Here is a 24,088-nt window from a genome sequence, read left to right on the forward strand (position 1 = left end):
CTGCATTCTAACCACCATGGGTCTCATAGATAGATAGATAAATAGACAGAGAGGCAGACATATAGATGGATAATATTTGTTTCCATGTGACTTGTCAGTATTTTTTTGGGGGGGAGAGTGGTTGAATAAGGAAGTATTGTATGACTACATTGCCTAGCAATAATTTATACATGGAAAATAGCATAGTTCTACTTACACTTGTATGATCAAAGCGTTGCTGTAAAAATACAGAAGGACATTGTTATTCTGAAAATTCCTGCTTATTTTCAGCAAACAAAGAAACTATGTAACTCAGCACTAGAGACACGAGTTTAAAATATGCAGGAAGAGAGACTAGCAATTAAAATCAGATCTTGAGAATAGCATTGTGTATTCCCATAACATTCTTGTTTCCAATTCTCGCTTAGTAGTTTTTTTCTGGAAAAGTTCAGGAGGGCCTGCATAATAGATTTTTTTTTTTTAAAAAAAACCAACACATTTGACTTTTTGGAGAAAAATCTATACACAAACAAAAATAGAAAACAGATGAAGATCTGTGCAAATAAAGCACAAATGAAGAAAAACTGCATCTAAAAATATAAAAATTATACAAGGGAATAGTTTTCTGGTATCTCATTACTAAATTATGAATGACTGAATATATTGTATTACTTTCAGGAGCTAAAGTCATTATCAACATAATGGAATGGGATAGAATATCTTCTGCCTTGACTAACTGCCCAGAATCATGGAAAACTGGGTGACTTATAAATTTAATAAATAACTACAACTTAGTGATCTTAAGAACAGGACAGCTTTGTGCTTGTGACTTGGCTGTTATGAAAGTCAAACCACATTTTTTTGTGGCCATTGGAAATGGCATTTATTTCCAATTATTAATGTGTAGGTCGTTTGTATTTTCATTGCCATTTCTTCTCTTTGTCACCTTATGGTTTGGAAGAAATAACACTGATTTCTTGATATTAAACACGAATAAAAGAATGGTGCTTCCCATTTTGTCCAAAACTTTAAGGAAAATATTATAGTAAAACCAAAATTCAAATTTTACTGTGGTACCTTAACCCCTGGCAACCGAAGAACTGCTTAAAATAATAAACTAGGTGAAAATATACATAGATGGATGAAAAAATAAGTTCATTTCCCAGAGCTTTTAAAAGCAGGTTCTACCCAGAGACATTAAGTAAATTATGCAATAAATCTTAATGTATCTGAAATAACTCACCAAGATTACCTCTGTAATCACTCTTTGCCATGCTTGGTAGTATTGTACATGCGCCAGTAGAAAGAAAGTAATAATTTTCATTTTTGACCCACTTTTATTTACAAACGGGAACCCTTGGTCTGGGGTTATATCACTTGACATTCATTGCCATTTATTGTTTGTTTGAAAAATACATTATTTTTCCTCACTGGACCTTACCATATACAATATTCATCCTACTTGAACAGTATAAAGTCTGCTTCTAAGAATCCTTTTCTTTTGCTGACTGTGGTGAAGGAAATCAACATGTAATATATATTTTTTAATTTATAAAATGTATTGGCTGCCCATCTTACCACAGGCTAATTCTGGGCGGCTTACAGTCATAAAAATGTATTTATACATGTACATTAAAACATTAATAAATTAAAACCAAACGTTAAAATCTAATGACACATGGGGATGGGGGGGTGGCAGAGTGGATGGAGTTGGGATCATAATTTTGAGTAAGCTTGACTTTGAGATGCAGCTTCCAAAATAAAAGCAGAGAAAGGTGATTTGAATCCTTGGAGATTATTTTTTTTTTTTGGAGAGATTCTCAAAGTTGTTTGAATTGTTGAGTGTAAGACACCAACTCCATCAACTGTTTCATAGTTGCCCTTTGCCTGTTAATTGCTGTAGCATTTTTCTCACCAATGAGTGTTATCTCTGTTTTGCAAGCCTATATTCAACTTTCTGCATATTTTCCCTTTTAGTTGTCATTTTTCTTTTACTCTTCATTGTCCTTTTTTTGTTAAAGGGCGATGCTTCGGCTTATCTATTTTTTTTGCTGCTCTCAATTGCTTCTGTAGTTTCATCCACTGTCTTTGTTCAGCTGACTTTGAAATTTCCTTTTAACGTGCAGCTGAATTTGGTATTGTTGGATTCTATCAGAAAAATATGTCTGTAAATGTTTTAATATTTTCACTTACTCTGTATAAATCTCACTTCTCGTTCCATCACTACCCTGAGTGATGAGTGTTCATAATCTTCTTTTTTAAATATTTTTCTTCCTTCCTTCCTTCCTTCCTTCCTTCCTTCCTTCCTTCCTTCCTTCCTTCCTTCCTCCCCTCTCCTCCTCTCCTTAGAATTGAGGATTTCCTTTATTTTTCTAAATTAAATTACTTTGATCCATTTTTAGAACTTAACACTATATTTTGAAGGGCTTCCAACTTCAGAAAATGGGGCCACCAGTCTTTCATCATGGGTGTAAAATCTGGCAAAACCACAAGGCTTGATATTCTGTAGGACCAATGTTCCAGAATTACACCATCACTTCCAGAGCTACACAAGCCAGAATCCTTCAACTGTCATAAAAAAAACTGAGGACGGTTTGTGTGGATTATTACTAGTTATATGAATTTCTCAGGGTCCCTTCATTGTCCTAGGCTCATTGTGTTATTTTGTAGACTTTTTGATTCTGACTCCTTTGGTCTCTTCAGAATGCATGTTCTGAAGTGCTTCTCAACTGGTAATCAGTTTTAACCTTGATGGATCTGCAGAGACATCTAGTGACGAGTTTTGCATGCATGCCAAAAGTAAACTAATAAACAACTGCAAATATGAACACACACAGAGAAACGCAAGGGCTCAAATGTTCGGGTGTTCTTGATTTAATTGCTGCTTCTTGATGTTCCTCCTGTCAATGTCCAAACTCTTTGAGCTTTATCAAGAAAGGTGGGGAGGAGATGGCCATCATACATTTTTGAAGCACAAACCTTATTTAGGGTTTAGTGGATATCTAAGGTTTCAGAAAGATCAAACCATTAACAGGATGTTATGGATTTTGACACATTTCATGCTCTACTCATTTATCTTCCATTCAAGAACTAAACTTTAGATGCTGACTTACAAGTTATTTGAAATAATCAAACACAGCATTGTAATTGTGGTGCTGTTGTAAGTGTCTCTGCTTATTTTAATTATTTGTATCTGTGTGGCAGTTCATCTGTGTGGAAAATTGGAAGAACTTGAGGAATTTCTGGGAATAGAGAAAAAATGCCAAATTAGAATAAAGTTAGTTATTGTAAGGCTGAGGTTTTAAATTTCTTTCAAAGGTGGATTTGCCTGCAGAGGCATGCTTTAGAAACCATGTGAACCATGACTCCATACACTGCCTGGAGGTTCAGTTGACTAGTCCTGCCCTCACCCTCCTGAGGCTGGCTAGACTGGCCTCTCCTTTATCTGTTGAAGATAGGTAGACCTAGCCTTCAGAGGGCAGTCAGCCGCAGTCAAATTGGCAGGAAGGACAAGGGGTGACATGATAGCAGTGTTCCAGTATCTAAGGGGCTACCACAAAGAAGATGGGTCAACTATTCTCCAAGGCACCTGAAGGCAGAACAAGAACCAACGGATGGAAATTAATAAAAGAGAAAATCAACCTAGAAATAAGGAGAAATTTCCTGGCAATGAGAACAATTAATCAGTGAAATGGCTGGTCTCCAGAAGACGTGGATGCTCCAACACTGGAGGTTTTTGAGAAGAGATTGGACAGCCATTTGTCTGAAATGGTATAGGCCAGGGGTAGACAACCTTGGCTCTTTTATGACTCGTGGACTTCAACTCCCAGAATTCCTGAGCCAGCATGGTCATAAAAGAGCCAAGGTTGCCTACCCCTGGTACAGGCTTTCGTGCTTGAAGAAATCCTCTACAAAGGGGTTGGACTTGAAGACCTCCAAGATCCTTTCCAACTCTGTCCTTCTGTCCTTCTGCCCTGATTAAAGTTTGGGTTTTCCATTTGTAATGCAAATGCTTGATAAGTGAACGAGGCCTCTTATATTTTGAGTACATATTTCTGTTAACTGTGATTGTGAAGTACGGAAGCTCCACATCTGCTAAGCCAGGCTGGAAGTCCTATCTGTAACGAATAGTCAGCCATCAGAGTGTTTATGTGTATTCAAATTGCACATGGGAGCAAGCATGAATTAATTTGCAATTTACTTTTTTTACAGTTGGGTTAACAATTTCGGAGTACTTCCGGAGCCCGAAGAGGACCTACAGGAACTCTTTGAGGAACTATTCTCTGTCATTCATATCTCGCACATTCTTCCCCCTCGTTTTTTTTTCAACTAATTACATCCTGGCAGTCAATTAATAATAATAATAATTAAAGGTCCGTTCTTTCATAACTGTTCTTTTTAGTCGTATTCGAATATGTCACGGAGTTTCGGTTTATGAATAATAAGGTAGGAATTTCAGCCCCGGCTGATTTTTTTTCTCTCTCTCCTTCAGATAGGTTCACTTTAACTGGTAATGAATGACTGTCTTTAAAGAAAGAGATGACTTTAATGAAATGGAAATTTGATCTACTAATGACGATGGTTTGCCTGTAGTTTAAGAGCGCTGCGAAGAATTTGGAATAAGGCAAAACCAGTTCATACGTCATTTCAAGGCTTGAAAACTGCATCAAGTTTACCGAAGTATAAAGTATAACATAAAAACGATGCTGAGTCTCTAGAAAGAGTACAGAGAAGAGCAACAAGGATGATTAGGGGACTGGAGGCTAAAACATATAAGGAACGGTTGCTGGAATTGGGTATGTCTAGTTTAACGAAAAGAAGGACGAGGGGGGACATGACAGCAGTGTTCCAGTATCTCAGCGGTTGCCACAAAGAAGAGGGAGTCAAGCTATTCTCCAAGGTGCCTGAAGGCAGGACAAGAAGCAACGGATGGAAACTAATCAAGGAGAGAAGCAACCTAGAACTAAGGAGAAACTTCCTGACAGTGAGAACAATGAACCAGTGGAACAACCTGCCTCCAGAAGCGGTGAATGCGCCAACACTGGAAGTTTTTAAGAAGAGACTGGACAGCCATTTGTCTGAAATGGTGTAGGGTTCCTGCCTGAGCAGGGGGTTGGACTAGATGACCTCCATTGTCCCTTCCAACTTTATTATTATTATTATTATTATTATTATTATTATTATTATTATTATTATTATTATTATTATTATTATTATTATTATTATTATTATTATTTATTTCTGAGAAATGGAGGGGGGAAAAAACAAAACACCTCACTTTTTTTAAAAAAAGTCAGCTCCTCCAGACTAGGAATCCAAAGTCATGCAGGCTAATATTAGTTTTATTATAAAGATACAATAACGGAATCTTGCAATGCCTTCCCCCCTCCTTCATCTTTGTGAAAACTAGGGAAGGAGCGTCTCTTCAGAATTATTATTTTTTTCAGGTTACAGCTCTGCCCCAGACTCAGGTTTCTTTTATCTGATTATTGTCTAGGAAGCAGCGGTTCTTCCTGACCCCCAAGGTCTCTCCTTCTGCTCATTACAAAGCTTCAGGGATACGGATCCCAAGATAATAGTGTAAAAAAGTAAAAGTTGCACGAGTAACCCAACTTTGGATAAATCTCTCCACTCTTCCTGTGAAGCTCTGAGGCCAGATTTAGTGCTATCAGAGGCTTTAATTTTAGATTCCTCCACATCCCATCAAACACTCCCACACCCTTTACGTCGTTATGGAACTTCATAAGAGTCACATAAAAATTTCCCTGTAAGTCTTTTTATGTCTCTTTGGTTTTACAGGAAGATTATTGAACGTACAACAATCAGATAACGACCGTTCTTTTTAATTAAAAGATCCCTCGACAACAACAAAAAAAGGTATCTTTCTAAGAGCATTAAGAGGACATGGCAAATTAGACAGGGAAATAACAATCTATATAGCATTCAGGCTGTGTTTCCATCATGAAATACAATTATTTCCCTGTTAAGCATGGGCAAAATATACATTATAAGTAGCATTTGCTATATTCTAATAGAGATATCACCTTTTTTCCCCAGTGTATTAGACATGTCCTATACATGGGGATTGCTTTTGCTAGAAACCAGTACTTTTGTTTTTAAATATGTTTCATTGTCCTTGGTGAGACTCATTATTCCACTGATACTATAGGATGGTTCTGATGCTGATTTAGATAGCCTGGGCGACCTATAACTTCACATGAACAGTTTTGAGAAAAATGTTCTTTAAAAAGGGGATAATGTCATATTTTGGTATATCATCTCTGACCATATGAGAGACTCTAACCCTAAATTAGAGGTTCAGTTTTGGTATCCACATAAGGAGGTTTACTACTGATTAGTTTAGTGCTTCTGAAAGTTGTAACTCTGTAAGCGCCAAAGAGGTTCAGGAGAACCTGCCATATTGGCCTCTATAGCTCCAAATGTAATCTCCGAAGTAATCGTACAACTCAAAATGGGAAAGGCTTTGGGAGAGGCCTTTGTTTCACCAGAGCTGATTAAACTAAGCATGGACTGGTGGGACCAAGGGGTTCTAGCTGTTCTCTTTATCGTTATAAATCACACATTAAAAATGACCTCTGAATGGAACATTAAAAAAAGCTCCAAGCACGTTTTTATCTAAAAACGACTTTCCATAATTGGCGCTGTTATCTTTATCAAGTTGCCTTCTGATGGGAGATCTTGGACAATCCAAGATCTGGGAACTCTAAAAAGGAAGAAGCTGATCTTCCCGGTATCCTGAAAGGGGTTTTAAACCTGAAAATCGGACGTCCGAATTGGGCTGAGGAATGGAGAAGAAGCCGTAATACATAGATGAGGCCGCATAGATATTTTGCCTCAATCAATCAGAATAGAGCTGGAAGGGACCTTGGAGGTCTTACAGTCCAACCCTCTGTTCAAGTAGGAGACCTTCTATCGCTTCAGACAGATGGCTGTACCATCACCTCCAGTGATGAAGCATCTACAACTTCTGAAGGCAATCTGTTCCACTGGTTAATTGTCCATCCTGTTAAGAAGTTTCTCCTCAATTCCAGGTTGCTTCTCTCCCCGAGTAGCTTCCATTCATTGTTTCTTGTCCTGCCTTCTGGTGCCTTGGAAAATAAGTTGACTTCCTCTTCTTTGTGGGAGTCCCTCAATTACTGGAATACTGCTATCATGTCACCCCTAGTTCTTTTCTCTAGACTGGCCATACCCAATTCCTGCACTCTTTCTTCATATGTTTTAGTCTCTGGGCACTTAATCATCTTAGTTGCTCTTTGCACTGTTTTCCAAAGTCTCAACATCTTTTTTTTTTTGTAATGTGGCGGCCAAAACTGGATGCAGGATTCCAGGCCTGGTCTTACTAAGGATTTATAAAGTGGTACTGATACTTCATGTGATTTTGATTCTATGCCTCTCCTTATACAACCAAGGATTGTATTAACTTGTTTGGCTGCTGCCGCACTCCATCTCTGCAAATCTGGCTCTTTCAGAAGCTTGTAATTTGTTTAGGGATTCTAAGACTTTCTAAGATTGTGTGTGCTGCGATCTCATATCTTTTAAACCATTCCTTCTCCCCCTCCAAGTATGGACTACAAAGAATACTGGGAGATGACCGAAGCCTTCTCTTACTGGCCAGAGCAATTGACCCAAAGCAACCAAACATGATGACTGAAACAGTGAAAATACTCTCTGCCATTTGTATCGTGGGAGAAGAAAACATGTAAGTAACAGAACTATTTAATTTATTTAATTAATTAAAGAAATTTATAAAACCTATTTTTAGGGCAACCTCTGTAATTATCCATTTAATTTTCCTTTAATATGTTGACTTCCATATGTTTCCTCTTGGCCCTTGACTCCCAAAGAGATTTAAGAGTTCTTTTATGGCTACTCATCTGGAGGATAAACACATCTGCTATCTCCTAGATCGGGGTAGGCAACCTTGTCTCTTTTATGACTCGTGGACTTCAACTCCCAGAATTCCTGAACCAGCCATGTTGGCACAGGAATTCTGGAAGTTGAAGTCCATGAGTCATAAAAGAGCCAAGGTTGCCTACCCCTGTCCTAGATCAAAGAGAGCATGTCAGAGTTGCTCGAGAGCAGCATTTGGATGAACAGGTGGACCTTGTTTAACAACCATTTGTTCAGCAGCCGTTCAAACTTACGACTATGCTGATTGAGTGGTCATTGCGACCAGTCTTTGAAATTGTGGCCATTGCAGCATCCCCTGGTTACATGATCAAGACTAGCAATTTTTCATTGCTGGCTTTCTGCAAGCAAATTTAATGGGGAAGCCGGCATGAAGTCAGAAGTCACAACCAAACGATATCCTTGCTTAATGATTCATGTAGTCCTCACTTAATGATGGTAACCAGTGCTGGCCAAAACTGCCATCATTAAGCAGTGCTATCACATGACATCCCACTTTGCAACCGCATCACTTAGTGACAGGAAGTCCACGCCCAATTACTGTTGTCTCTTGCAACAAGGCCTTGCTGGGGCTATTTTATTTGATTTGAGGTCACTTTTGAATGCAAGCATAGCTGCAAGGAGGAATACAGGATGGAATCGTTTTTGCTCCACGAACTTTTTCAAGTTAGTTACCTAAGGATCCAAAGCTTAAATAATCTTGACTTCATTTAAGAATCGCAGCAACAACAGCAGCAACAGTAAACTCAAAGATTTATTTCCTTGATTAGTAGCAGATTGCTTTTTAGGTGCTGGTTTTTAAATCAATTTGCTGCAAAAGAGGGAAAAATGCCTTTAAGAATCTGAGGTGTGATTTTCGAATAGTCTGTTTAAAAAGTACCTGCATATCTTTACAACCCATTGAAATAAATCTCTGTTACAGGCTCGACAAAATTTTAGGAGCTATAACAATTGCAGCTGAGAGAAATAATGGAGAACGATTTGCTAACATAGTGGAGGGGCTTGAAAATCACGAAGCTCTGCAATTACAGGTAGGATTTCTTGGATTACAATTTAGACAATTAGATTAGGCAACAATGCATTTTAATTACTACCCGTATCAAAAATGTTTAAAGTGGCTGTAGATAATTTTGGTTCCGGTGACCTTGTTTTGGATAGAGGTTTCAAATCCCAAATAAATATTCATCTAAAATCTCTGGAACAAAAGCTTGATAATCTTCTTTTATACTCTGCATAAACACATTTGAAACGCCCATTGCTATCCATTGCAGAAATTCACTATTTACTGACTTTTTTAAAAAAAACTGTTTACGAATGCATAGGATTATAAAATAAATGCTTCTCTTTTCTCTATGCAGGACAGCATATTTTAGAATATAAATTTTTGGTTCATGGAGGCAATCTTTACATACTTATAAAAATCCTTTTCTGGAATCATTCCCCCCCCCCAGAGTTTTGTGTACAAGGAAGACCGATAAAGGAGAACATTTGTAGTTCAGTTTTGAAATGAGGGGTCTTTGCATTGATTATATTACCTAGTTTGGGTAATGAAAGATCTGCAAGGAAACAACCAAGCTCAGAGAGCACCAACAATTACTCATAAGGAAGCCTCATAACCATTTTGGTTGCCCATGACTTTCTTGCGATTATGAATGGAACATTACAGTAGGATGTATAAATGGTCGAATTTCTGAATTTTTAGCTAAGACATTTCTCCATCCGAAGATCTCTGGGAGCATAAGACTGAGATAGAACTTTTTGGATGGCTAGTTAGTGTTCAAAGAGCAAGTCTTCTCCCAGACTGTCTCTGAGACAAAGATAAAATCAAAACCTGGAATGCCAACATCTGAATGAGATAATGATTGAGTTTGTGACTTCTGTCTTGTAAGGTTAAGTCCATAAGACAAGAATTATTTCTGTAATCTTGACATGACAGTAGGAAAACCTGCAGTGCTACAAGGAACCGACAGGAAAGATTAGGTTCTCCAAAGGTCAGATTACGATGCAGTGATATCCCTTTTCTCTTCTGAAGGCAAACTCTGGGATGGACAATGTAATTTCTATTCATGCTTGCCCTGTGAAAAGATCTCCTCCTCTTCGAATAAATACACAAGCGGTCTGGAACAATAAATAAAATTAACAGTAAATAAAAATAACAAGAATAGGTAAGAGTAACACATTTGCTTTAACATCTTAAAGCAAAACTCTAAAGGCAATAAAATACTGCACTAAATAACAGCTGAGGCTGGCCATCTAGGATTTTTTTTTTTTTTAGAATTTCAACCCTTTTCCATCAGTCAATAATTTGCTATTTTGCTCAACTGAATGTTGATACACCTGTTTTTGATTTTCCCAGCGCTATACTTGAATTGCTTCCCAGTGGACGAATGTACCACCGTGGTTATTATTTTCGGCTCCTCTCAAGGGTGGAAGGCTTAGCAGAATTGATGCTAATGACTTTTATTTGAATAATAAAATCCTCTTGTCAACGTCAAATATAATCACGTTCTGCTTTAGTGCCTTGGTTTTGAAATGGAACCACTGATAATTTAGGTGGGGTTCTTTCTGCACATACTGTCTTTAGTGTGGCCTTAGGGGAGAATCTGTTGAGCTAGATAAATAGAAAGGCCCACTCTGCTTAGCTTTTACATACAACACAAGAACATTAAAACAGAAGTAAGTGCATTATGCACTCTGCCTATGTGATACGCTCTTGTACAGTGATTCCAAAGTCAATCTCCTTTAAGGACTTTGTGATTTTTACGACTCTCACATCCATACTCCGTGACTGAAGGTACAACGGCAGGACTCATTAACTCGTCTCTGACTGAATTGGTCTCTCTACCAGTATTAATACAAGCAATTAAGCCAGAATTTCTCCTGGCAAAAACAATCACAGCAGATGGCACCTTTTCTCTCTATTAATTTCTGATTGGACATGTACTTTGGCTTGTTCAGTTATGTCATCGCTGTAACATAACAAGGATAATTCAGGCCACTACAGTACAGCATTACAGGGATGTGTGCATTGAAAGAATTTACCAGCTTGCAGTGTTTTATATATTATATATTAAAATTATATTCACTTTATGGAGGATCGAGTTATAGGTTTCAGTGCAGCAGTGTTGATAGAATAATTTGAGGATATGTATCCATTTTCAAAAGCACACCTTGAGCTTGTCTGCAAAAAGGTTAAGGATTAATAACCTGTTCTAAGCATGGCTTGCAGTTAAGTTTTTTTCCTAGCGTTCACTCTGCTTTTAATTATTGTAAAGGTCTTGACATTATGAGGTCTGTCGCTCAAACAACAGCATTCTGCTATAAGGAGTCCTCATTTACTGACTGCAGTAGGGATTAGCAAATGGTGCAGTTATTGAGCATAATGTCACAGGACCAAGTCAAATCAAGTAAATTTGTAACAGTCAAAGACCAGAGACCAGAACAAGGGAAAAACACTCAAGGAATATCGGGTAAAAAAATTCTAAAATAAAATAATAAATAAAAGATAAAATCTATATTAAAATCACAATTTGGCATCCAATCTGTCAGTTACACCTGAGCAAAACACAGCATGGCCTAGCTCAGGGGTAGGCAACCTTGGCTCTTTTATGACTCATGGACTTCAACTCCCAGAATTCCTGAGCCAGCCATGCTGGCTGAGGAATTCTGGGAGTTGAAGTCCACAAGTCATAAAAGGGCCAAGTTTGAAGACCCCTTTTCTAGGTTGCTTCTCTCCTTGACTAGAAGTTCCAGCCATTGCTTCTTGCTCTGCCTTCAGGACAAGGAAAATAGGTTGACTCTCTCTTCTTTGTGGCAGCCTGTTAGATATTGAAACATTACTATCATGTCCCCTCTAGTCATTCTCTTCATTAGACTAGACATGCCCAGTTCCTGCAACCGTTCTCCATATGATTTAGCCTCCAGTTCTCTAATCATTTTTGTTGTTTTTCTCTGCACTCTTTCTAGTTAGTTAAAAATGTACATTTATTGTTTTCTCCAGTTTTATTGCACATGTGCACTGAGTGTGCCGACTCTAATAAGCTACATTAACTATAACTTCTATTTACAGGTTGCCTGCATGCAGTTCATAAACGCCCTTGTCACTTCTCCAGAAGAGCTTGATTTTAGGGTACATTTGAGAAATGAATTCCTGCGCTGCGGGCTAAAGAAAATATTACCAGTAAGTTACTTGCAATAGAAGTGCTAATGTACCGGGTTCTATGATTGCTTGCTTTGTGATGATAAATCTTACAAAAGACTTGCAAGATACGGCGAAGCTTGACTTTAATAGTTCTTTATCATTTTAATCATTGTGAAAGGGAAGCAGAATGCTGCAGCATTAAAAATGTTCAACAGTGAAAAATAATTTTCTTTTTATGACAAATGATTGCTTACACTTACTTTTATTGATGTAGGGAATTTTAAAGTATGTATTGGATAGTTAATAGTGCCATGAACTTATGATAGGCAGAATCAAAGCTTAAATCAAATTTAGACTGTGAGCTGACTGTGTTTAAGCTTTAATTCCAAAATGACTTCTAAGGAAGTGTAAAGAATGGGAGGATTTTACATTTATGGTAAACTATAACTGTTCTTGGACACACTGTTCATTTTAGATATGTTTTTATACTTCTTTGAGTAAGAAAAGCATATGGTGTGTATAACATATAGCTTACCACAGAAGCTCTTCGTATAAAAAAGTTCCCCTTAAATTTTAAAGAAAAAAAAATAGCTATCTTCTATTTTTAAGTCGAGAAAGAACTATTGTTGAGTCCTTTTAAAGAAATATAGTAAATGAAACATGTCCAGCGCAGGAAATCAGGAGTCTAGGCAGTTCAAATGAGTATATAGGTTTATTGTATGCTAAAATTCTCTACAACAATCTGGACAATCTAACAGTGAAAGCAAATTGGTGATAGCTAAGTCAAGGTGGGCTGGATGTAGATCTTTTATGAGTGTGACTGACACCCAGTTAGAAAAGGAAGTATAGAAAAGTTGGTCTTCATCTAATCCTTTCAAAATTAAACTGTAATCAACATCAGCTGATTTTGATATCCAAACAATCTGTAGAGAAGAAATAAATGGAAATGAGTAGTTTGCTTGTAACACAGATGAAAAGGATTTAATGCCAAAGTTAACAGTAAACACGTAGATTATTTATGTAACATATGCTATGAGGTTTTTTTTTAACTACAATTCATTTTTTTCCATTACTGTAAAGGTAGAAACAAATATTACCATCTTAAATATGCGTTTTCTCAGTAGTAGCAGAACCTCTTCACTCATTCATGTTTCTAGCAGTTCTAGGAACCCAGTAATGTCCCCTCTGTTTGAAAATTAAAATGCTGTAATTAAATTACTGCTTCTGTAAAGTAATGGCCAAGATAAAATCTTCTGGCAAAATTCCCGATATTCTTCAAAATTAGTCCACTTTCTCTATGACAGGGAGTGAATTTGTTTCTACTCTGCATTGTTCAGGAGCAATTTATGATGGGGCATTTTGCTTGCCTAAAAATGGGATCAAATATTCCAATTCCTTATGCATAAAGCACCAATTTAAAAAGCTGGCTTGGGTCAGGCCCATTGGAGAAAGGATGGGCACAAGATGTTGGTCTTCTGTTTCATCATGATTTCATCTTCATTCTAGAAGACAGAAAACCACTTTACAGGGTATCTGAAAAGCCCACATGGTTAGCCTCTTCTGTTAAATAGAAAAGACGATTACCAATTCGGATTAAGCCATTGAACAGAAGAATTTAAGTCCCGAATACCTATGAATAAGAAAGACAAATCATACAGGCATCCTGAAATGTGACACCCTGGTTAGATGATTTAAATCCAGATGACCCATGTCAGAGTCAAGGGGTATTCCTAGATTTTTACCCAGCTGGGTAACATCTATACCTAATTACAGACTCTGCATTTTTTTTTTTTTAACCTAACATGCCAGTTGCGACTGGAATCTTAACGGTATTAAATGGGTACAGATGGTTGACATGGAAAACTGCAGCAATGTGTTTGCCTCGGCAAACCCCTTTTGCATTTTATGGCATGCAGCTATAATTTTTCCACAGCCCTGAACATTTGGCATTTGATCACGCAAATGCAGTAAAAGTAATATGTTTAGCTGGGGAGATCTGAAAAAGCGTCACCTCCTTTTCTTGCAGCTCTAAAATAACAAGTTCTCAGATCTCTGGTGAATTAGTTCATTACCAAAGCAAGAAATCCATTATTTCAATTTAACCAGCATGCTCTATCTTGAAAGCCTGGTTTTGTAGATTTTAGGTTGGGCTTGGATTAGACTGGCTGCAAATGAAGTTGCTGTAGAACATCTTTTAGGTCATCTCAACTCTTCTTGGGAAGAGATGGGATGCCTTGGCAAGTTGCCCATTAATGCTGAGTACAGCTTTCCTGCAAAGCTTGCAAGTTCAGGTTATTAAGTAGTACGTGGGAGATCAGCTTCATCCTGAAGTTCAAGTACGAAACTGGGACTCGGGAGGAATTCTTGTCATGTGAAGAAGACATCCACTTAGGACGTCATGTGTTATTTGAGGGTATTCTATATTTCCTCAGATCTCTGCTTCCCCTTTTTCTTTCTTAGTTAAATAATGGGAAAGAATCATTGACTGAACTTTCAAAAATAAATGCTCCTATCATGATGCAAATGTTTCATCCTTTAAACTACCTTTTCCTTCCATTATGCTGTTTTAGAATGTTAACAAATCACAAATGCAAAATAGATACATAGATACATGGATGCATAGATGGGTGGATGATAGATAGATAGATAGATAGATAGATAGATAGATAGATAGATAGATAGATAGATAGATAGATAGATGGATGGATGGATGGATGGATGGATGGATGGATGGATGGATGGATAGATAGATGATAGATAGATAGATAGATAGATAGATAGATAGATAGATAGATAGATAGATAGAGTCCCTCTGTAGATTTTACTCCGCTAGCCATCTCCGTTTCAAGACCATTGAGCCAGTGCTATCTGAAGACATTTCTGCAGTCATGTGGCTAGCATGACATCACAGAGCACTGTTACCTTCCAATCGAAGTGGTACTTATTAATCTACTCACATCTGCATGCTTTAGAACTACTAAGTTGGCAGGAACTGGGATGAGGACAAGAGCTCAACCTGTCATGTGGTGCTCAGGTCTCAAACTGGGCTCCTGGCTTTCCAGCTGACAAGCCCAGTGTGCTAACCGCTGGGCCATTGTGCGTCAGATAGATAGATAGATAGATAGATAGATAGATAGATAGATAGATAGATAGATACATAGATACATAGATACATAGATACATAGATACATAGATACATAGATAGATAGATGTAGGAATTTATTCAACCAGTATTTCTCAATCTTACCAACTTTAAGATGCCTGGAGTTGAACTCCAGAATTTCCCAGCCAATATATAAATGAGAAACACCTTACTAGACTAATAGAAGGATTGACAATCTTGCTAAGTGAAGTCATAACATAATGTAGCATGGTTGCATATATATGTGTCTTTATAAGCCTGTATGTTTATCGTGAGTTTGAGTAGAGATATCTGCTTTTTGTCTTTTCAAATATGTGAGAGTAGGAATCAATCAGCTTATCTTGACTACTAAGAGACAAGTTGAGGATGCCACGTTTGAGAAGAAATAGAGGCACCATGAGGTTTTTCATGTTGTTCCAAGTAGCAACAGGAAGTCATAGTGTACTACTTTATTTACGATAAGCCATGATTCTCAGAAATTCTGACTTCCAAACCCTTCCATTTGCTCCCTCGAAAGAAATCGGTTGTGAAATAAATGGATTCTATGATTGCAAAGCTATATAGCGGTGCAATGTAATATATATTGGAAATATGGCAAGCCATGACCTCACCTCACTTTTCTTGATGATTACCATGTTGAAACATAATATGAAACATTGCTTTTCATAGCACAGCAAAACACGGTATGTTGTGTAAGGTGTATTTGTTTTTTCTCTTTGAAGGCATTTCTATTTTCATCTCCACTTTTCAGAGCAAAATGGTTATATTTTTAATTTCTTTATCTCCGCGAGATTTAGTTCAGATAACAGACTGCAAATCAAGATGGTTTCATAACCTTTGCCATAATTTAGATTTTAATTTGCCTGGTGATTTAAGGTTCCAATTTTAAGAAGAAAAAATAAAGTACACAGAATGATAAAGGAAGGTAATAGTTTACCGGATGTAATCAGTCATCCGGTAAACTATTACCTTCCTTTATCATTTAAACATTTAATAAAGCCGGACATGGGGAAATTTGATCAATTACATAGCAGTTTTTGAGAACAGCTACTGTGAAGCCAATTTTTTTTTAACAAACCGTCATGACTGACAGATGTACAGGTTTAATTAAATCTTTTATTCTACAACTGCAGGTTCTCTTGTTTAGGACCTCAAATCACCACAATGTCTTTTAATGAATATAATTTATGAGAATAATTATGCCATTTAAAAAGAAGAATGTAGGGCACATTAAAACAGAATTACCTTTCTGTGTTCAATTGAAAGAGTGCTGAGATTAATAAAATCTAAATATCTATAAAAGCTAAAATGGGGAGATGTTACTAATCTAATGATCGGATGATATTTTATTATATGTGTGTGTGTGTGTGTATTTCCTATTGAGTTTATTGCCCATATAACCTTAATATAGCTTTACTTGTCAATGGGACTATTTCAGAATTAAGTACATTTCTAATTTTAGGTAGAAAAATTCTTATCCTGACCACGGTAGAAACTAAATTTATGGCATTAAATAGCTCACTAAGATTTTTTGTGGGCATTTGTGGTGTAGCATATCATCATATTCTTATAATCATTAGACGATAGTGCAGTATTTATGATGTATTTTAACAGTTTTTAAACAGCATAAGTTGTTGTGATGACCTAGGCACAATGCATTCAAAATGCTTCCTTTCCTTGCCAATAATCCTATTGTCTTTCTGCCAATCCTTGAAGGGAAGGACAAGTCTGTACTGCTGCCTTGATCTATTTTTTGTTTGAAATATTTCTATAGCACCTTTTTTAAAAAACAGTTAAGTGTATAAACCTTCCAAACCAGGGCTTTTTTTGATTTTCCTCTGCCAATTGGTCTGGGGGAGAGAAGTGCACAGTAAAGGAGATTGGCTGACTACAGCAGATCCCATCTCCCCCACTCCGCTCCATCCTCCACATCCTTAGGTTTTAATTGTACACTCATCAACATATTTCTATGACTGTAAAATAATAAATTTTACCAATAAATATATAAGGAGTTATGTATCCAACCTACCTTCTTGATAGGCAAATCAAAAGATCATTACTTGATTAGTTGTTTTCTTCACGGCTGACCACAGACTCTACATTATTGAAATTTTTTTAATATACACTCCACACTTCATCTTTCTACTCTATTGCTATCTTTGAATGTGATTATGGAGCGTTAGTGTTACTGGAAAGCTGCAGGATTAAAAACATAATAGTAAAATAACTTCAAGGCAACATATTAATCTCTATGATGGGCCAGTGTGGCGTGCTATAAAAGTTTACATGTGCGCACCTCGAGTGCACTGCAAATAAAACCTAAAACACTAATATTTAAACAGTACTTGAATTCAGGCCACATTAATTTGATATAAATTCATAATTACTTGTATTAAAGTTAAAAGGCATCCTGTGTGAGCTTTAAAATTCACAACCACAATATATTTTTTTGTAATGGCACAATACATTAAATTAATAGAAATTGCATACACTGGTGGAAAACCTATTGTGTGATTTTTTAATGATTGATAATGTTATGCAATTACCATTTAAGTAAATGAGGACTATCTAACTATCAGGACAGCATAATTTTACCTTCAACAATTCTCAGGTGTAGTAGAAAAACAAAATGAACGTAGGCAACGTGATTTATAAACTCTTTAAATCCAAAACATTTGATTTTAATTTGTAGTTCTTTTAAACGTATTTATTGTTTCGCCATTTATTTAGTGGATTAATAAAGAAACAGGTACATTGTTGTGTTATCTATTGTAATTTTGGCAATTCTTTGTGAATATAATTGGCTTCCTTTGTAATTCAATTTATGTTATTTATTTGTTACTTTAAAGAATTTACATGGCTGTCCACTTCCAAAAATGTGGCTGTGGATGTTTTACAAGAAAAATAAGTCAAGATAAAGCCATAATTAATCTCTGTTTTAATTCAATGCTTTTATTTGTTTGTTTGTTTTCTGAGAAGGTTTTACCATATTCTTTTTCTTTACCATATTCGTTTTACCATACACTCAAAGTGGTTGATGTTATAAAAAGGTTACAAACCGTTGTCTTAAAAAAAAGAATTGCAGCATTAGAAATAAAAGCGTCTGCCAAAAATACTATGTCACCACAAGCAGATGAACTTGAAAAATGATTTTGATATAACTGGTACATTCGTAGAATTCAGAATATTACATGTCAGTATCTATATTGTAGACATATTTCATGTTGCAGACAATATAAGTAAAATGCTATTAAGTAAAAGTTAAACACACTTGGAAAATAATATTCTTTGCAATTTAAGTTAATAGTTATAATTTGATTTTATACATAAAATGCTTGGGTAAAAGAGATTATTTAACTGCACATTTCTTGGGATAGACATTCACAATTTTTATAGCGGTGTTCCCAGCAGTTTTACCAAATAACATACTTTGTGGAGCTGTCGTGGTTGAATATATGAAGACAGTCAATGTTTTAAATGATTTGATTATAACTCCATGTCATACTGGTTAAGGTAGTGCTGAACCATTATATTGGAGCAATTATTTATTTGGTCTAGTTAAGTTTGTGTTTGAGATGTGCGTCAAAGTTACAGACTCTTTTTGTTAGATGTAAAACATTGAAGGACCTGACCTGAACTGTCTGCATTTTACTACGATGAAACAGAATCACAAATGAAAATAGGATAGATAGACTCCTAACCATATTGTTTTGAAAGCCAGCCAGTTTCAATTTCCATCAGACTTTGCCAGATGCATGCAGGTACAAAGTTGAAAAATGAATGAGTATTTAATATTTGTTTATGCTTTATGGCACCATATGTTGAGAAGATGTAAATTGTTCAAATTGCTTTATGAAATACTAGGACCTAAAAGAGAAGGAGAATGAAGAACTTGATATTCAGTTGAAAGTATTTGATGAAAACAAAGAGGAAGACTTAATTGAATTAGCCCATCGTCTCAATGACATCAAAGTGGAAATGGAATATCCTTTTTTTAAATAATAACAATAACAATAATAATAATATATACTATTTTCCTTAGAACTGAATGGTAACAGAGAATGAGAAAGCCTTGAAAACAGAACATGTTTCATTAGGGTACAGGAAAAGCTACTGTTTTTGCAAATAAATAAGAATAGTGATAATTATTTAGGATAATGTGTGAGTCAATTAAGAGCATTGCTAAATGAGTCACATGAATTTATATTGAACTTTCTTCTCGGTATTCAACATATTATTGGATTTATATTAAAGTTTTTTGGGGAACTAAAATAAACCTTGTGGCTTTATTTAAGTCGCACAATAACTTTACAGTGTGGATTTATTTTCTTAATTGTTTTAATACATTTTAAAAACTTAAAGAGCTAGAGGTATTGTTAATTTTGGACAATTCTCATATTGACAAATGAAAACAGGCACCTTATTTTAGCAGTTAAGTACAAAGATGCTACCTTAAACATTTAAACATTCCAATCTTAAATCATAGCATTTAAAGGGTTACTTTAAATTTTGTTGTAGCGGTAAATGGAGGCTTAAAGTACATGTCCCAGTTTAGAGTTTAAAGTTAGTGTCCAATATTCAGTAACACAGTAGAAGAATTTTCAAGGCTTTTTCGGCGTTGAGTTTCAAAATATAGTGATTATCTATGGTTCATCTATTCTGACATTTCCTTAATGGTTCTTTTACTGATGTGAATGAAGTTTACCACTTGTTGTATAATATGTTGAGAGAAACAACATCCGAAAACTACTTCCTATCCATTTTACAACATTTTTTACTCATTAGGAACGATTATTATATACGGTAAGCCCAGCTCTTTTGCTTTTCATGTTTCAATGATGCATCCTGTGGCTTAATTAAAGGAGGATGTCATATAGTAAAGGGAACGCGAATTCCCATCTTTCTTTTCAGGTGAAACTATCAAAGAGGCATTAGCAAATTAATTGCTAACACTTTCAAGGTGATTCCATTGCAGAGGAGAAGATCCCACTGTATTGTAGTATTGTGTATTATCTGTTTTGTGGCAGATAAAACAGATCTTTTGTTTAAATCAACAAAAAATGTTAGGTTTGAGGGCTGCTATGGTGCGAATAAGCTTAAATTAAGTTAAGTCTTGTGGTCCGTGGCCAGGGTCTGTGGCCACAAAAGGTATTTAAAGGGAGTCCATGGTGAAGGAAAGGTTGGGAACCATTGGATTATGTGACTTTTTTTTCTTTTTTAAGTGTGCCTGTTGATTATTTATTACAAAAACGATTGCATTTTATTTTTCACACCAGCCCTCAATATTACAAGATAATAGAAGAATGTGTTTCACAGATAGTATTGCACTGTAGTGGTATGGATCCTGACTTCAAATGTAGAGGAAGATTGGATGTAGACTTCACGCATCTTGTGGGTAGGTGTTCAGTGTTTTTCATAATTATGATTTACTATTTTTTCCATGCAGTCAGTTTTTCTATGAAGTTGCTGAGATCAAAAGATCCTTGTTTGTTCTTCCATTTTTAGTGGAATTTATATACAGCAAGTGCCAAGGATTCAGTGCTTTGTGATCTCTTGTTTATTCTGTCTACAAACATGCCTACATATCCATATAGAAATTCCACTGATTTTGGAGCAGGGAGAATAGAAATGAATGCATTATCACTAGAATTGTAGGAATAATCATTATGTATTTAGCTTTTCTCAGCTGCAACCCTGTTTTGATTAATGTTAATTTTAGTCCTGAGTAATTTTAGAAATGTAAAATATAAAAATAGGCAAATGTGTTTTTTTAAATAAAAATTTTAGTGAGGAAAGAGAAGGGTTTCATATATATTTGTCCTTTATAGAACAAATCTGAGGCTATTCAAGAACATTATTTTTTTTTAACCCAGATGATTTTAAAAACGATTTGCTTCCTTTCAGAAGCAATGGTATCGCTGTATGGTATTGTGTATCTTGGATTTTTAAAATTGTAGTTATGTTGGGCCCTATTATTTGTATCCTTTCAGACAGCTGTGTGAACAAAGCAAAAGTTGAAGAAAGTGAGCAAAAAGCTGCTGATTTTTCCAAAAAGGTAGGCACCAAACAATTTGTCATCTTGCAGCCTTTGTGAAACTTTCATTGTTATAGTTCTACATATTTTTGTTAAAAGGTCTTCGCTTTCAGAATTAAGTGTTACTATGCTTATATCTGAAAACAGCTGTACCCAGGCACGATAAAAATACACTTAGATATTTAGTGATCATTTAAATCAAACTAATTATTTCAATTAATAATCGAAAAATCCCTTAGCAACCAGGCAGAACTTAGCTTAGAAGTTGGGGTATTTGGTATGATAGAAAAGCTTTTGTCTGTCTCTTGTTTCACCTTGCCTTATCTTAGCTTAAAATCCTTAAATTGCTCTTATAGGGGACAGATTATCCCTGTTCTGTCTTAGCTTTAGCCAATTCATCTTTAAGATAAACATCCTTGTTTACCTCCAACCTAATTCTATGGACACCCAGAGGTTATAAGTTGACTCAAGAATTTTTAACTATCCCCTACTGGTGTTTCTCATCTCCAGTTAATCATTTGGCGCAATTCCACATATATTAATTAGAATAAGTACTGCTTCCCGTTGCTTAACCTAATAGAAATTTATAATGGGAAATAGCCTACTGTTACTGCATAGGTGTATGAAGAAAACTATCTCAAGATACTTTTTGCTCTGACTACTTTCCATTCCATTCCATTCCATTCCATTCCATTCCATTCTATTCCATTCCATTCCATTCCATGCTCTGGCATTACTTTAAGTAATCCACGAAGCCAGGCAGATTTCTTTAGCTCAATCTTTCGTTCTTATGGAGCAGTATTAAATTTGGACCAAGATGAATGATTATTTCCATACTGGTGATCATTGCAGTTTGATGAAGAATTCACAGCTCGGCAGGAAGCCCAGGCTGAGCTTCAAATGCGAGAGGAGAAAATCCGACAACTTGAAGCTGAAATCCAGCAGTTGCGAACCCAGGTATAACATAAATTAGTGGCATCTTTACCCTGTTGAAATGACTTCTGGTTTTTTCTTCTGGAAATAGGGTGCTAATTGTTAAACGCCAGCTAAGTATAGCTGGAATAAGAAAAGTTACAGATACTCCTTGACTTAAAATCCTTCGTTTAGTGATTTAGTTTAAAGTACAATGGCACTGAAAAAAAGATAACTTATGATCACTTTTCTCACTTAACAACCATTGCAGCATCTCCATGGTCATGTGATCAAAACTTGGCCTGTATTTATGTCAGAGCATGCACAGTCTTATTGCACTGAGATAACCCAGGAGTAAACACAGTAAACAGTGATCTGTATTAAACGGTGGTTTATCTTACACTATCTACAATATCATACACCAGGAACAATATACATACACGCGGTAATACAGCAGAATCCAACACACAGCAATTACAGCAAGAAAACGGAAGAGAGAGCACACATCTGCGGAGCCTTTCCTTTTATACAAAGGCTCTTAAAGCGACACAGACCCTGCTGAGTCATTCGCATCATTATATCTTACGTCTTACATTACATCAGCTGGTTAGTTTGAAATCATTACCTTGACAATTTATGACACTTGCACAGTCCTGGGGTCCTGTGATCCCCATTTGTAACCTTCCCAGCTGGCTTCTGAGAAACAAAGTCAGTAGGGAAGCCAGATTCATTAAAAAACCACATGATTCTCTTAACAACTATGGCAAAAAGGTCATGAAATGGGGCCCTAACTCACTTAACAACTGCCTTGCTTAGCAATGGAAATTCTCAATTGTGGTCATAAGTCAAGGACTGCCTGCATTTCATTGTTTCAACATAAGCAGAGCTGTGGGTTGCTTCCACTCAGATGTAACCCGCATAACATAAAACATCAACATGAAATTAAATACAAGAATTGTTTGGGTTCTTTTTAATTGAGTTTATTTAAAATTTGATTATTGCATTAGTGCATGTAAATGCTTATCAAACATGTCTAGAACAACATAATGTTATTAATATCATTGATACTTAGGATTAAGTACCAGTAGAGACTAAAGACTGTTACGTAGAGGTGTATTTAAAGCTGAAGGATTTAAAAGAAAGCAGAACAAATTTAATCTTTAATTGTAAATTTTATAGGCACTTTAAAAACAAAGAGTGAACATTTAGCTATTTGATAATCTGTCATAGAAAGTTCATTTGTTCTGGCTGATTTTATTCTAAAAAAAGAATCCTAATGAATACATTTTCAATTTATGGGTTTGTTATGAGAGAATTGTCATATTTTACAAAAAAGAGAATGCTGGTGTTTTGTTCAGGGCCTCATAATGACTTACGATAGTGCTAAAAGCTTATGTTGGTTTAGATAATGAATTTTCCTGATGTTACCTTGGTGGTAGAACTGACAATTATTAAGAATCAGAGCTAAGAGTAGGATCTTCCTCCTAATTTTCCTGCTTATACAGCTAACATAATTTTAAAAATTGATTTTCTGAGGCAGTGAGTATTTAAATATCGGACCTTAGGATGATAATTCAGTTTCAACCCGTTGACTTCTTTTCTAACACTTCTATGAATACCATATCCTCAATATTCTCAAACCCCTTGGAATGTACTTTTGTTAATGGACTTTTCCCCTTGTTTTCAAATGTCGCGTCATTAATTCTCTTTTTTTTTTTTTTCTCTATAAAATTTTTTATTGTTTTTATCATAAAAAAAAAAGAAATACATCACAGATATTACACAATGTTATATCCCATCCCCCCACCCCCCGGACTTCCCAAACCAACCTAGGCTAATATTCAAATACAAGTACACAAATATTAATATCTCTAACTCCAAAGTCTAAACTTAAACAATCCATCTCCTCCGTATTAATAAAAATTATTCATTTAGTTAGTTCTTCAAATAT

General features: G+C 35.8%; 1 protein-coding gene across 1 annotated transcript in view; it reads left to right on the forward strand.

Annotated features, from left to right (window-relative positions):
* The window catches only part of LOC107295434 (protein diaphanous homolog 2-like), a 69,027-nt gene that overhangs the window by 39,342 nt on the left and 5,597 nt on the right, over positions 1 to 24,088 (forward strand). The window contains exons 7-16 of the mRNA XM_029285843.1: positions 4,192 to 4,295; positions 4,382 to 4,425; positions 7,563 to 7,699; positions 8,831 to 8,939; positions 11,978 to 12,088; positions 19,056 to 19,174; positions 19,878 to 19,994; positions 20,468 to 20,586; positions 21,182 to 21,246; positions 22,078 to 22,182. Coding sequence (XP_029141676.1) covers positions 4,192 to 4,295; positions 4,382 to 4,425; positions 7,563 to 7,699; positions 8,831 to 8,939; positions 11,978 to 12,088; positions 19,056 to 19,174; positions 19,878 to 19,994; positions 20,468 to 20,586; positions 21,182 to 21,246; positions 22,078 to 22,182 — 1,030 coding nt within the window. The remainder of the gene's footprint in view (positions 1 to 4,191; positions 4,296 to 4,381; positions 4,426 to 7,562; positions 7,700 to 8,830; positions 8,940 to 11,977; positions 12,089 to 19,055; positions 19,175 to 19,877; positions 19,995 to 20,467; positions 20,587 to 21,181; positions 21,247 to 22,077; positions 22,183 to 24,088) is intronic.

Source organism: Protobothrops mucrosquamatus, unplaced genomic scaffold (genome assembly GCF_001527695.2).
Source record: "Protobothrops mucrosquamatus isolate PMUCROS unplaced genomic scaffold, P.Mucros_1.0 scaffold2336, whole genome shotgun sequence".
Taxonomy (NCBI): domain Eukaryota; kingdom Metazoa; phylum Chordata; class Lepidosauria; order Squamata; family Viperidae; genus Protobothrops; species Protobothrops mucrosquamatus.